The 16,072-nt window shown below is 45.1% G+C and overlaps 1 protein-coding gene across 2 annotated transcripts in view; it reads left to right on the top strand.

Annotated features, from left to right (window-relative positions):
• Positions 1-16,072, top strand: part of LOC132390996 (X-ray radiation resistance-associated protein 1-like) — a 46,230-nt gene that overhangs the window by 9,638 nt on the left and 20,520 nt on the right. For both annotated transcript variants that reach the window (XM_059963586.1, XM_059963587.1), the window contains exons 5-7: positions 6,153-6,274; positions 9,010-9,276; positions 11,968-12,121. In XM_059963586.1, the coding sequence (XP_059819569.1) occupies positions 6,153-6,274; positions 9,010-9,276; positions 11,968-12,121 (543 nt within the window). The remainder of the gene's footprint in view (positions 1-6,152; positions 6,275-9,009; positions 9,277-11,967; positions 12,122-16,072) is intronic.

Genomic DNA, 16,072 nt, shown 5'->3' with positions numbered 1-16,072 from the left:
TATTTACAGTGAACCATTCAATGACATTCAATCCATTACAGACGTTTCCTCTACATTCTGTACATTTTCACACTTTCAGCCACTCAGGTGGCACTATGTTCATCTTTAAACACCATTGTTGAAGGGTAAACTCCCCGCCACCTCACCCCTCCCACTCCTGCAGGCAAAGAACTCTAAACTGTGGTCCTTCCCCACCGGGCCCTTGCGGTGGCTGCACCAAGTGTGAGTGCGTCCCTCAGCACATACTCCTGCAGCCAAGAATGTGCCAGTCGGCAGCATTCCCCTAAGGACAACTCCATACGCTGGTCAAGTTTCGGGCTGACCAAAGAGTGTCTTTCACTGAGTTGATGATCTGCCAGCAGCACCGGATGTTGGTCTCGGTGTGCGTCCCCGGGAGCAGCCCGTAGATCAGAGAGTCCTCTGTTATGCTGCTGCTGGGGATGAACCTCGACGCTGTTCTTTCCATCCTCCTCCACACCTCCTCCGTGAACCCACAGTGTGTAAAGAGATGGGTCACCGACTCCTCCTCATTGCAGTCCTCCCGTGGGCAGCGAGGTGTGGAGACGACGTTCCGGGCGTACAGGAGGGATCTAACTGGGAGGGCCCCTCTCACTGCCAGCCAGGTGAGGTCTTGGTGTCTGTTGGTGAGGTCTGGTGATGAGGCATTTTGCCAGGTGAACTGGACTGTCTGTTCAGGGAGCCACTCCATCATGTCCATCATGTCCTTCTCCTGCAGTGTCTGCAGGTAATTACGTGCTGACCACTGCCTGATGGCCCTGTGGTCAAAGGCGTTGTCCTGGAAGAACTTTTCTACGGAGGACAGGAATGGTGGCAACGACCAGCTGACTGGGGCGTTGCGTGGGAGTGGGGCCAGACCTATCCTTTGTAGCCAGGGCGACAGGTAGACCCTGGGCACATAGTGGTATTTGGTGCCCACATACCTGGGATCCACACACAACCTGATGCAGCCACACCCGAAGCTGGCCATCAGGGTGAGGGCGACATTGGGAACGTTTTTGACCCTATTGTCCAGGGACTTGTGCATGGTGGGCCACCTGGCCTGCTCCATCTTGGATTCCCAGACGAATCTGAAGACGGCTCGGGTGATTTCCGAGCTGAAGGAGCAGGGAGATGGGTCACACTTGCGCCAAGTACAGCAGCCCTGAGAGCACCTCACACCTGATGACCAGGTTCTTGCTCGTTATCGAAAGGGATCGCCCTCCCCACAGTCCCAGTTTCTGTTTCACCTTGGCAGTCCGCTCTCACCAGTTCTTGTTGCACGCCTTCGGTCCCTCCGACCCAGATCCCCAACACCTTCACGTGATCAGACCTGATGGTGAAGGGGACACTGGATTGGTCGGGCCAGTTGCTGAAGAGCACGGCTTCGCTCTTTGTGCAATTGACCCTGGCTCCCGACGCCAGCTCGAACTGTTCACAGATGCTGATCAGCCTGTGAACCAACCTTGGATCAGCACAGAAGATGGTGACGTCATCCATGTACAGGGAGGTTTTGACTTGGGTCCTTCAACTGCCTGGCAGCGTCATCTCTCTTATGCCCTCATCCCTTCTGATGGCTTCGGCAAAGGGTTCTATGCAGCACACGAACAAGACAGGGGAGAGAGGGCAGCCTTGCCTGACTCCAGACTTGATGGGGAAGCTGTCTGTTTCCCACCCGTTGACCTGGACTGCGCTACAGATGTCCGTGTAGAGCAGTTTGATTCAATTCCAGATTCCCTCCCCAAGTCCCATTTTGGAGAGTACATCTGCCATGTACGTGTGCGATATCCTGTCGAAGGCTTTCTCCTGCTCCAAGCTGACCAGGCAGGCGTTCACCCCTCTGTCCCGCACGTAGGCGATGGTGTCCCTCAGCAGAGCGAGGCTGTCTGAGATCTTCTTGCCCGGTACAGCACAGGTTTGGTCCGGGTGGATCACCTGTTTTAAGACAATAGACAATAGGTGCAGAAGTAGACCATTCGGCCCTTCGAGCCTGCACCACCATTTTGAGATCATGGCTGATCAATTACTATCAATACCCGCTTCCTGCCTTGTCCCCATATCCCTTGATTCCCCTATCCATAAGATACCTATCTAGCTCCTTCTTGAAAGCATCCAGAGAATTGGCCTCCACTACCTTCCGAGGCAGTGCATTCCAGACCCCCACAACTCTCTGGGAGAAGAAGTTTTTGCTTAACTCTGTCCTAAATGACCTACCCCTTATTCTCAAACCATGCCCTCTGGTACTGGACTCTCCCAGCATCTGGAACATATTTCCTGTCTCTATCTTGTCCAATCCCTTAATAATCTTATATGTTTCAATCAGATCCCCTCTCAGTCTCCTTAATTCCAGCATGTACAAGCCCAGTCTCTCTAACCTCTCTGTGTAAGACAGTCCAGACATCCCAGGAATTAACCTCGTGAATCTATGCTGCACTTCCTCTATAGCCAGGATGTCCTTCCTTAAACCTGGAGACCAAAACTGTACACAATACTCCAGGTGTGGTCTCACCAGGGCTCTGTACAAATGCAAGAGGATTTCCTTGCTCTTGTACTCAATTCCCTTTGTAATAAAGGCCAACATTCCATTAGCCTTCTTCACTGCCTGCTGCACTTGCTCATTCACCTTCAGTGACTAATGAACAAGGACTCCGAGATCTCTTTGTATTTCTCCCTTACCCAACTCTACACCGTTCGGATAATAATCTGCCTTCCTGTTCTTACTCCCAAAGTGGATAACCTCACACTTATTCACATTAAATGCCATCTGCCAAGTATCTGCCCACTCACCCAGCCTATGCAAGTCACCCTGAATTCTCCTAACATCCTCATCACATGTCACACTGCCACCCAGCTTAGTATCATCAGCCAATTTGCTGATGTTATTTTCTATGCCTTCATCCAAATCGTTAACGTAAATGGTAAACAGCTATGGTCCCAATACCGAGTCCTGTGGCACCCCACTAGTCACCACCTGCCATTCCGAGAAACACCCATTCACCGTTACCCTTTGCTTTCTATCTGCCAACCAGTTTTCTATCCATGTCAATGCCTTCCCCCCGATGCCCTGAGCTTTGATTTTACCCACCAATCTTCTATGTGGGACCTTATCAAATGCCTTCTGAAAATCGAGGTACACTACATCCACTGGATCTCCCCCGTCTAACTTCCTGGTTACATCCTCGAAAAACTCCAACAGATTAGTCAAGCATGATTTACCCTTGGTAAATCCATGCTGGCTCGGCCCAATCCTATCACTGCTATCTAGATATGCCACTATTTCATCCTTAATAATGGACTCTAGCATCTTTCCCACCACTGATGTCAGGCTGACAAGTCGATAGTTCTCTGTTTTCTCCCTCCCTCCTTTCTTAAAAAGTGGGATAACATTAGCCATTCTCCAATCCTCAGGAACTGATCCTGAATCTAAGGATCATTGGAAAATGATTACCAATGCATCCGCAATTTCCAGGGCCACCTCCTTTAGTATCCTAGGGTGCAGACCATCTGGACCTGGGGATTTGTCAGCCTTCAGTCCCATCAGTCTTCTCATCACCGTTTCCTTCCGAATGTCAATCTGTTTCATTTCCTCTGTTACCCTATGTCCTTGGCCCATCCATTCATCTGGGAGATTGCTTGTGTCTTCCTTAGTAAAGACAGATCTAAAGTACTTATTAAATTCTTCTGCCATTTCTGTGTTTCCCTTAACAATTTCACCCAATTCATTCTTCAAGGGCCCAATATTGTTCTTAACTATCTTCTTTCTCTTCACATACCTAAAATAGCTTTTGCTATCCTCCTTTATATTCCTGACTAGCTTGCGTTCGTACCTCATTTTTTTCTCCCCGTATTGCCTTTTTAGTTAAGTTCTGTTGTTCCTTAAAAATTTCCCAATCATCTGTCCTCTCACTCGCCTTAGCTCTGTCATATTTCCCTTTTTTTAATGCTATGCAATCTCTGACTTTCTTTGTCAACCACTGTGGCCCCTTTCCCCCCTTTGAATCCTTCCTTCTCTGGGGGATGAACTGATTTTGCACCTTGTGCATTATTCCCAAGAATACCTGCCATTGCTGTTCCATTGTCTTTTCTGCTAGGATATCCATCCAGTTAACTTTAGCCAGCTCCTCCCTCATGGCTCCATAGTCTCCTTTGTTCAACTGCAACACTGACACCTCCGAGCTGCCCTTATCCTTTTCAAATTGCAGATAAAAACTTATCATATTATGATCACTACCTCCTAATGGCTCCTTTACTTCAAGATCGCTTATCAAATCCTGTTCATTACATAACACTAAATCCAGAATAGCCGTGTCCCTGGTCGGCTCTCGTACAAGCTGTTCCAAGAATGCATCCCTTAGGCACTCTACAAACTCCTTATCCTGGGGTCCAGCACCAACCTGATTCTCCCAGTTTACCTGCATGTTGAAATCCCCCATAACTACTGCGACATTACCTTTGCCACATGCCAATGTTAACTCCCTATTCAAATTGCACCCAATATCCATGCTACTGTTTGGTGGCCTGTAGACAACACCCATTTGGGTCCTTTTGCCCTTACTGTTCCTCAATTCTATCCACACAGACTCCACTTCTCCTGATCCTATGTCCCCCCTTGCAAAGGTCTGAATCTCATTCCTCACCAACAGGGCCACCCCACCCCCTCTGCCCACATTTCTGTTCCTACGATAGCACGTATACCCTTGCACATCCATTTCCCAGGTCTGATCTCTCTGCAGCCATGTCTCCGTTATCCCAACAACATCATAGTTACCCATTCGCACCTGAGCTTCAAGCTCATCCGCCTTATTTCTGACACCGTGCATTCAGATATAGAATTTTTAGCCCATTTCTCCTCTCTCTGTTTGGATCTCTGCCTATTGTGCTTAACCCAGCTCCCCGAATTCCCATCGGGCTATACGCCCCTAGAATTTTGTTGTCCTTCCTAAATTTACTTATTCTTTCTGCACATTTAACTCCATGTTCTGTCAGACCATCCCTCTGTACATGTGTCCTCCTTATCACTTGTTCCGCCTCACCTTTCTCTACTATACACTTAATATTCTGGAACGGAACCGTGTAGTCCCTACCTGTCCTTTATTCTTCATCTCGCTATCCTCTCTCGCATTCTGGATCCCCGCCCCCTGCAAATTTAGTTTAAACCCCCCCAAGAAGCACTATCAAATTTCCCTGCAAGAATGTTAGTACCGCTCCAGTTCAGGTGTAAACCATCCCTTCGGAACAGATCCCACCTTCCCTGGAACAAAGCCCAATTATCTAAAAACCTGAAGCCCTCCCTCCTGCACCACCCTCTCAGCCACATATTAATCTGTATAATCCTTCTGTTCCTTGCCTCACTTGCACGTGGCACAGGTAGCAATCCTGAGATTGTTACCCTGGAGGTCCTGCTCTTCAGCCATCTTCTGAAGAAGAGCATCTTCTGCTCTTCTGTCATGCCATGGTCTCTTAACTTGCAGCATCATGTGTGGCACCTTGTCGAAGTCTTTTGTATATGTACTTGGATAATAAATTTACTTTGAACTTTGAGGATGGTTCCAGTAGTGGGGAATCTAGGATCTCAGAATGGAAGGGCGTCCATTTAGAATGGAGATAAGGAGGAATCTATTTAGTCAGATGTTGGTGAATCTGTAGAATTCATTGGCTGTGGAAGCCAAGCTATTGGGTATATTTAAAGTGGAGGTTGATAGGTTCTTGATTAACCAGGACGTCAGAGATTACGGGGAGAAGGCAGGAGAATGGAGCTGAGAGGGATAATAAATCGGCCATGATGGAATGGTGCAGCTGACTCGATAGGCTGAATGGCCTCATTCTGTTCCTATGTCTTTTGGTGTTATACAAGTACTTTGATTATAAATTTACTTTGAACTTTGTAAACAAGTGGCAGGGACACTGAAAACAAGAGAGAACAGTTTTAAGGTGAGAGAAAGGAGTTTTAAAAGGAACTGAGGGTCAAGGTGATATCTGGAATTCCTGCCAGAGAAGATGGTGGACTCGGATACATCACTAAGTTAGATAGTTATATAGGCAAGGCGTGGACTGAATGTTAGAAATGTAAAGATTGTACTGGTGCATTTGTGTGACTTAGGTTCCTGGGAAGCCCACAGCTGTTCTTACCCCAACCCCTTTGATTTAACACACAGGAACAAAGCCCCATCTGGTGATCTCCATGCTGAGGGACAGGCTAGGGATTGACTTGATCACCCATGAGCCGCGGCCACAGGACAGGACACCTGTTTTCAAGGTCTTCAATCCGAAGCGCAAGGTAATTGCATACAAATTATCTTCTCTCTTTCCCCCGATCCTCAAACTCTCCCAACTCAGTCAAATTTCTCAGAGGTGCCATTTAGACGAATGAGGGGGGGAATCTCATTGAAAGGCCTAGATAGAGTGGATAATGTTTCCTATAGTGAGGGAGTATAGGAGCAGAGGGCACAGCCTCAGAACAGAGGGGCATCCATTAATCTCTCCCTCTTCCGTTGTAGAGTGCCCTCCTGTTTCAAAATATCCACTACCTAAAAAGACCAAGGTAACATGCCTGAAAGACTAGCGTCCTGTCACACTCACCTCAACAATAAACAAATGCTTTGAGAGGCTGGTCAAGGATTACATCTGCAGCTTGTTATCACCCACACTGGATCCCCCTCCCCCAATAATTTGCCTACCGACACAACTGACTGACGGATGATGCAATAGCCAGAACTCTACACACCATCCTTACACATCTGGAGAAGAAGGATACTTATGTGAGAATGCTGCTCTTGGACTAAATTCAATACCATAATTCCCTCCAGGCTTAACAAGAAGCTCAGAGACCTTGGCCTTCACCCTGGATTTCCTGTAGGATCACCGACAGGTGGTAAGAGTGGGCTCCCTCACTTCTGCCCCTCTGACCCTTAACACAGGAGCCCCCTGGGCTGTGTCCTAAACCCTCTCCTTTACTCTCTGTATACCTATGACTGTGTCGCCATGCACAACTCTAATCTGCTAATTAAATTTGCAAATGATACTACACTGATTGGCCTAATCTCAAATAATAATGAGGCAGCCTACAGTGAAGTCATCACCCTGACATTATGGTGTCAAGAAAACAACCTCTCGTTCAATGTTGCAAAAACAAAGGAGCTGGTTGTGGATTACAGGAGGAATGGAGACAGGTTAACCCCTATTGACATTAATGGATCTGGGGTTGAGAGGGTGAACAGCTTCAAGTTCCTCAGTATACACATCACCAAGGATCTCACGTGGTCTGTACATACCAGTTGGGTGGTGAAAAAAGCACAACAGCGCCTCTTTCACCTCAGATGCTTGAAGAAGCTTGGTGAGTCCCCAAATCCTAAGGACTTTCTACAGGGGCACAATTGAGAGCATCCTGACTGGCTGCACCACTGCCTGGTATGGGAACTGTACTTCCCTCAATCACAGGACTCTGGAGAGTGGGGCAGACAGCCCAGTGCATCTGTAGATGTGAACTTCCCACTATTCAGGATATTTACAAAGACAGGTGTGTAAAAAGGGCCTGAAGGATCATTGGGGACCCGAGTCACCTCAACCACAAACTATTCCAGCTGCTACCATCCAGGAAATGGTACTGCAGCATAAAAGCCAGAACCAACAGGCTCTGGGACAGCTTCTTCCACCAAGCTATCGGACTGATTAATTCATGCTGATACAACTATACTTCTATGCTATACTGACTGTTCTGTTGTACATACTTTTTATTACAAATTATTGTAAATTGCACATTCAGAGGAGACATAATGTAAAGATTTTTACTGCTCATGCATGTGAAGGATGTAAGAAATGGAAAGTCAATTGATTCATTTAAATTACAACAGTAATGAGGAGGAATTTCTTTAGCCAGACGGTAGTGAATCTGTGGAATTCATTGTCACAGGCAGCTAAGTGGCTAAGTCATTGGGTATATTTAAAGTGGAGTGTATAGGTTCTTAATTAGTCAGGGCATCAAAGATTACAAGGAGAATGGGGTTGAAAAGGATAATAAATCAGCCATGATGGAATGGTGAAGCACATTCAATGGGCTGAATGGCTTAATTCTGTTCCTATGCTTTATTGTCACTGTCTGTGATAGAAAGGTTGTCGGAGTTATGGATAGTGTAGAAGGTTGCTGTAGGTTACAATGGGACATTGACAGGATATAGAGATGGCCTGAGAAGTGGCAGACGGAGTTCAAGATGATGATTCATTTTGGAAGGTAAAATTTTAAGACAGAATACAGGGTTACTGGCAGGATTCTTAGCAGTGTGGAGAAATCGAGGAATCTTGGGGTGCAATTCCATAAATCCTCAGAGTTGCTGTGCAAGTTGATGGGTGGTTAAGAAGGTTGTTCAGTATGCTGTGTTGGGAGATTGAGCCCTAGAGCCGCAGGGTAATGTTACAAAGTCTGGCTAAACCACACTTGGAATATTGCATATAGGAAGGACGTGGAAGCTTTGTAGAGGGTGCAGAGATCTACCAGGATACTGCCTGGACAAGGAGGCATATTTTATGAAGCTAAGTTGTGTAAGCTGGGACTTTTTTCTTTGGAGTGAAAGAGAATGAGAGATGATGTGATAGAGATGAGAGGCAATAAATCAGGTGGACAGCCAGAAACTTTTTCCCAGGGTGGCAACAGCTAATATGAGGGGCATAATTTTAAGATGATTGGAGGAAAGAAAGGGAACATGTTAGAGGTAAGTTTTCTTATGCACAGAGTAAAGGGTGTGTGGAACGCACTGCCAGAAGTGGTGATACAGGCAGATACATTAGTGGCATTTAAGAAGCATTTTAGATAGGCACATGGATAATGGAAACCGGAGGGTTATGTAGGAGGAAAGGGTTAAACTCTCTTATAAATATTTTAGAGATTTTAAACCATGTTCTTGTGAAAATTGAAAACTGATGATGCTAGTTGTGTGAGTGCTGTGTCAGGCAAGGTGCTGGGTTGATAGGTTCCCACAAGGAAACGAGGTTGACGTGCTGTCCTGCTTGTTGTTCCAGGTTAATACCCACATACCGAAGGTCCCAAGGCAGCCCCTGATGCTTGAAACAGCCAAACAGCTCCTTGGCTTGGACAGTGCTGGCCCTGGAGAGACCCAGAGTGGGGAGGCAGAGCCCAGAACTGCAGGCAAGGCAGGTGATACCTGCACAGAACTCATGGCAGTGTCACAAGAGGACTGCAGGGAAAAGGGCAGTATCCCTGAATCGATCACCAGAACTCCAGAGAGGCAACACCAGGAGCCTGTGGAAGGATTCTTCATGACCCAGGTGAGCCCTTCTAACTTAATGGGTTTTGTTCTCAGTAAGAGAGAGATACAGATGGGAAACAGGCTCCTCGGCCCATTGCATTCTTGCTGTTCATCAACCACCCTTTTACACTAATCCTGCTTTAATACTTGCATTTTTAAAATTCTCCCCACACTGTCGTGAACTCCTCCCAGACTCTACAGGCAAGGACCAATTAATCCACCAACCCTCCTGCTTAAGTGATGTGGGAGAAAGCTGAAGTCCCCTAGGGGAAACCCACACAGATGTGACTGGCACTGTAATGTAACAGGTAGCACTGGCCGTATCCTGTTGCTGTTTGTGAGGAGTTTGTTTGTTCTCTCAGTAATGCTGTGAGTTGCCTCCCACATTTATCTATCACAAGCAGGATAGACAAAGGAGAATCAGTTGATGTTGTTTACTTGGATTTTCAGAAGGCCTTTGACAAGGTGCCACACATGAGGCTGCTGAACAAGCTACGAACCCAGGGTATTACAGGAAATATTCTAGCATGGATAAAGCAGTAGCTGATTGGCAGGAGGCAAAGAGTGAGAATAAAGTGAGCCTTTTCTGACTGGCTGCTGGTGACTAGTGGTGTTCCACAGGGGCTGTGTTGGGACCGATTCTTTTTGCATTATATGTCAGTGATTTGCATGATGCCAACCAACTGGCAGGAGTATTCAAGGACATTTTCAACCTTTCACTGCTAAAGGGCAGAAGTTCCCACATGCTTCAGAAAGGCAACAATTATACCAGTGGCAAAGAAGAATAGTGAACTGCCTTAAAAACTATCGTCCAGCAGCACTCACATCGACAGTGATGAAATGCTTTGAGAGGTTGGTCACGACTAGACTGAGCTCCTGCCTCAGCAAGGACCTGGATCCATTGCAATTTGCCTATTGCTGCAATAGGTCAACAGCAGATGCAATCTCAATGGCTCCTCACACGGCTTTAGACCACCTGGACAACACAAACACCCATGTCAGGATGCTATTCATCGACTATAGCTCAGCACTTAATACCATCATTCCCACAATCCTGATTGAGAAGTTACAGAACCTGAGCCTCTGTACCTCCCTCTGTAATTGGATCCTCGACTTCCTAACTGGATGATCACAAGCTGTGTGGATTGGTGATAATATCTCCTCCTCGCTGATGGTACACTTCAGGGGTGTGTGCTTAGCCCTCTGCTCTACTCTCTATATACTCATGACTGCGTGGCTAGACATAGGTCAAATACCATCTATAAATTTATTCAATATACATATACTGTAATGTATTTATTTTCTTCTATATTATGTATTGCATTGAACTGCTGCTGCTAAGTTAACAAATTTTACAACACATGCCAGTGATAATAAACCCAATTCTGATTCTAAATTGATGGCTGTTGCACATTTGCAGACAATATGAAGATAAGTGGTTTTGAGGAAGTAGAGAGGCTACAGAAGGATTCAGACAGATTAGGAGAATGGGCAAAGAAATGACAGATGGAATACAGTGTTGGTAAGTGTATGGTCGTGCACTTTGGTAGAAGAAATGAAAGGGTTGACTATTTTCTAGATGAAGAGAAGAAATCAAAATAACTTGGGAGTGCTTGTGCAGGATTCCCTAAAGGTCAACTTGCAGGTTAAGTTTGTATTGAGGAAGGTCAATGCAATGTTAGCATTCATTTTGAGAGGACTAGAATATAAAAGCAAGGATGTAATGTTGAAACTTAGTAAAACTCTGGTGAGGCCTCTCTTGGAGTATTGTGACCAGGTTTTGGCCCCTCCTCTTAGAAAGGATGTGCTGAAACCAGAGATGGTTCAAAGGAGATTCCTAAAAATGATTCCAGGATTGAATGGCTTGCCATATGAAGCACATTTGATGGCTCTGGACCCGTATTCACTAGAATTCAGAAAAATGAAATGTGACCTCATTGCAACATGGTGAATGGTGAAAGGCCTTGATAGAGTGGATGTGAAGAGGATGGTGGGAGATTCTAAGACAAGAGGGTACATCTTCAGAATAAAGGGGCATCCTTTTAGAACGGACATGAGGAGGAATTTTTTTAGCCCGAGCGTGGTGAATTTGTGGAATTCTTTGCCACAGGGAGCTCTGGAGGCCGAGTCTTTATGTATATTTAAGGCAGAGGTTGATAGATTCTTGATTGCAGTTTAGCAATTTATGACTGCTTGTTCTTTGCACAACTACGTGTAATACATATAACTATTTAGTATGTCTCCTAGTGGTCACGTATGTACTATATATGACGTTGTTCAGTGTGTCCCTTCATGGTTAAAGTTCCTTCTATAATTCTGGAAGCTTTATTTGAATAGGGGCTATCTGCTTGGTTACCTCTTATCTGCAAATTTGAATGGAGCGTTTCTTATATACGGGGTATAAAAACACATTGCCCTTGCCATCTTTTCTGTTTTTAGTTTTTAGCTACTAGGCTTTCTCTACTCTATGTCTCCAATTCTTCGTTAATAAAAAGTTAATGAAGCAACAAGTTTTATTCCTCGTTCTTAACTTGGATCAAAAACCTCAAAGTCCAACAATGCAAACATTTTAAATCTGTCTGTTATTTGAAATCATGTCTGAACTCTGTACAAAGTTGACCCTTGGCCTCTGCCTTAACACCTGCAGACTGTGAGAATGGCTGTACCATTTGTATACTTCTAATATCCGTTACACCCAACTCTTTACAAGGTTGATGACATCACGTTGAACAGCGAAGCTGAGGTGGGCCCGGGGAAAAAGCAGACCACAGAGCCCTCAGTGACAACTGATCTCCCCGAGAAATACAGAGGCTATGAGGAGCTCCTGGGTGCTGCAACTGACCCCTACTTCGTGGAACCAGTTGGTGAGTGATTCTATTGCCCACTTTCCTACATGTGAAAGCACATCTTGTCTTAATAAGGGACCCAAAGCTCCAGTGTGGCCTGACCAATGCCTCATAAAGCCTAGGCATTGCATTCTTGCTCTTACAGTGTCTATAAAAAGTATTTTCTCCCACCCCTGGAAGTTTTCAAGTTTTATTTTTTTATTAACATTGAATCATAGTGGATTTAATTTAGCTTTTTGACTCTGATCAACAGAAAAAGACTCTTTCATGTCAAAGTGAAAATAGATCTCTAAATAAAATTCAAATATAAAACACAATAATTGATTGCATAAGTATTCACCCCCTTTAATATGACACACCAAATCATCACTGGTGCAGCCAATCGGTTTTAGAAGTTGCATAATTAGTTAAATGGAGATCACTAATGTACAGTCAAGATGTTTCAATTGATCGTAGTAAAAATATACCTGTATCTGGAAGGTTCAACTGCTGGTGAGTCAGTATCCTGGCAAAAACTACACCATGAAGGCACTCCAAGCAACTCCGCAAAAAGTTATTGGAAAGTACAAGTCAGGAGTTGGATAGAAGAAAATTTCCAAGTCATTGAATATCCCTTGGAATACAGTTAAGTGAATCATCAAGAAATGGAAAGAATATGGCACAGCTGTAAATCTGCCTGGAGCAGGCCGTCCTCAAAAACTGAGCGTGCAAGAAGAGGACCAGTAAGGAGGACCCAAGAGACCTAGAACAGAGAGAATGAGAATGAGAATGAATGAAAATACAGCAACTATTGCCCAGGTGCTTCACCTGTCACAGTTTCATGTGAGAGTGACAAACAGAAAACCACTGCTGAAAAAGACTCACATGAAATCTCTGCTACAGTTTGCCAGAATGCATGTGGGAGACTCTGAAGTCAGCTGGAAGAAGATTCTATGGTCTGATGAAACCAAAATTGAGCTTTTTGGCCATCAGACTAAATGGTATGTTTGGTGTAAGCCAAACACCTCACATCATCAAAAACACACCATCCCTACCATGAAGCATGGTGGTGGCTGCACCATGTCATGGGGATGCTTCACTGCAGCAGGCCCTGGAAGGTTTGTGAAGGTAGAGGGTAAAATGAATGCAGCAAAATACAGGGAAATCCGGGAGGAAAACCTAATGCAGTCTGCAAGAGAACTGCGACTTGGGAGAAGAATTGTTTTCCAGCAAGATAATGACCTTGAGCATAAAGCCAAAGCTATAAAGGAATGGCTTAAAAACAACAAAGTTAATGTCCCGAAATGGCCAAGTCCAAAGCTCAATCCAGTAGAGAATTTGTGTCTGGACTTGAAAGGGGCTGTTCACTCATGATTTCCACACAACCTGTCAGAACTTGAGCAGTTTTGTAAAGAAGAATGGGGAAAAATTGCAGTGTCCAGATGTTCAAAACTGATAGGGACTCACGGCTGTAATTACTGCCATGGCGCATCTGCAAAATAGATAGATACTTTATTGCTCCCAAAGGAAACTACAGTGTCACAGTAGCATTAAAAATCCACAGATACACAAATATAAGAAGAGAAGTAAGAAAGAATTAAAAAAAAAACAAGTTACCTCAGTCTAACAGTAGGAGGTCATCACTTCCCCGGCTGTAGGTTGTAGAGCCTAATGGCTAAGAGTAAGAATGTCCTAATATAGTGCTCTTTGGAGCAGCTCAGTTGTCTCAGTCTATTACTGAAAGTGCTCCACTGTACAGCCAAGGTGGCATGCAGAGGGTGAGAAGCATTGTCCAGAATTGCCAGGATTTTCTGTAGGGTCCTTTGTTCAACCACAGCCTCCAGTGTGTCCAGTTTGACTCCTATAACAGAGCCAACCTTTCTAATCAGTTTACTGAGCTTGTTGACATTACTCTTGATGTCATTGCCCCAGCACACCACCGCATAGAGGATTGTACTGGTGACAACAGACTGGTAGAACATGTGATGGAGAAACCTGCACACTCCAAAGGACCTCAGTCTCTTCAGGAAGTAAAGGCAACTCTGGCCCTTCTTGTACACAGTCTCTGTGTTGGTGTTTCACTCAAGCCTGTCATCCAGGTGCACCCCCAGGTACTTGTAGATCCTCACCACACCCACATCCTCAACATCAGTAGTAACAGGGAGCAATGTAGGTTTAGGCTTCCTAAAGTCCATCACCATCTTCTTTGTCTGACTGATGTTGAGCTGCAGATGACTCAGGTTGCACCATTGGACGAAGTCCTCCACCAGGACCCTGTGTTCATTCTCCCGTCCTCCCTTTATACACCCAACCATTGCTGAGTCACCAGAGTTGAACCTAAAGTCTGAACTATACAGGGTAAACAACAGGAAGGGAGCCAATATAATCCCATGGAGCCCCAGTACTGCTTATAGCCATGTCTGACACACAGCTCTGAAGCCGCACAAACTGTGTCTGCCAGTCAGGTAGTCCATTATCCAGGATACAATGGAAGTGTCAACCTGCATTGAATGGAGCTTTTCCCTCAGCATCGAGGGTTGTATGGTATTGAAGGCACTTGAGATTGTCAGAGCTGCCCTGCTTATCCAAATGGGAGTAGACTCTGTTCAGTAGGTAGATGACAGCATCGTAGATTCCAGTGTGTTCCCGGTAGGCAAACTGCAGGGGATCGAAGGCTGATGTGATCAAGCACTGGAGGTGAGCCAGGACCAGCCTCTCAGGTCTTTCTGATGTGTGAAGTCAGGGCCACTGCACGGCAGTCACTCAAGACTTTTGGCTTGGCCCTTCTTGCCACACATGATGTTTTCCACACAGTCGGGACCCTTTCCAGACTGAGGCAGATTGAAAATGCACTGGAGAACTCCACACAACTGTTCAGCACACTCCTTCAGGACCCTGGGATTCACACCAAAACGGTCCCAATGCTTTGGCATATCTGAGTTTCTCACCTGCTCAGTAGGGGGTAAGTCAATCAATTACTTTGTATTTAATAATTGTAACAAATTTATACCAATTTGTAGAAATTTGTTTTCATTTTGACATGAAAGAGTCTTTTCTGTTGTTCAGTGTCAAAAAAGCCAGAATAAAATAACTGTGATTAAATGTTGTAAAACAATAAAACATGAAAACTTCCAAGGGGGGTGAAAACATTTTATAGGCATTGTATATTCTAGCCCTTTCAAAATGAATTTTAACATTGCATTTGCCTTCCTCACTACTGACTCAGCCTGCAAGTTAACCTTTATGGAATCCTGCACAAGGACTTTTGCACCTAGGTCCTAGGTCCTAGGTCCCTTTGCACTTCTGATTTCTGGATTTTCTCTCCACTTAGAAAATGGTCCATACCTTTATTCCTTACACTACCATACACTACATCCCATCTGCTGCTTCTTTACCCATTCTCCCAATCAATCTAAGTCCTTCTGCAGACTCCCTGCTTCCTCAACACTACCTGCCCCTCCACCTCCCTTTGTATCATCTGTAAACTTGGCCACAAAGACATCAATTCCGTCATCCAGATCATTGATATATGAAAAAAGTGGACCTAACACCAACCCCTGCAAAAAACCGCTAGTCACCAGCACCCAACCAGAAGAGGCCTCCTTTATTCCCACTCTTTGTCTCTTGCCAGCCAGCCAATCTTCTAACCATGCTAACACCTTTCCTGTAATACCATGGGCTCTTTATGTTAGGTTGTTTTAATTGTTAATGTAAATGACATATTGCATTTTATGTTTCATTGTTCGTGTAATAAATAAAGGAATCTGATATTCAAAGTGGAGGTTGATGGGTTATTGATTAGTCAGGATGTTAAAGGTTACAGGGAGAAGGTGGGTGAATGGGATTGGGAAGGATAATAAATCAGTCACGATGGAATGGTGGAGCAGACTGATGGGCTGAGTGGCCTAATTCTCTTCTTAGGTCTGGGTCTTCTGTGGAGAGACAAATTGAGCTTTATGAACTATTATTTGAAATTACAAAGGGCTTTGA

The sequence above is a fragment of the Hypanus sabinus genome, chromosome 3, assembly GCF_030144855.1.
Source record: "Hypanus sabinus isolate sHypSab1 chromosome 3, sHypSab1.hap1, whole genome shotgun sequence".
Lineage (NCBI taxonomy): Eukaryota > Metazoa > Chordata > Chondrichthyes > Myliobatiformes > Dasyatidae > Hypanus > Hypanus sabinus.
This window is presented reverse-complemented; position numbering and strand designations above follow the sequence as displayed.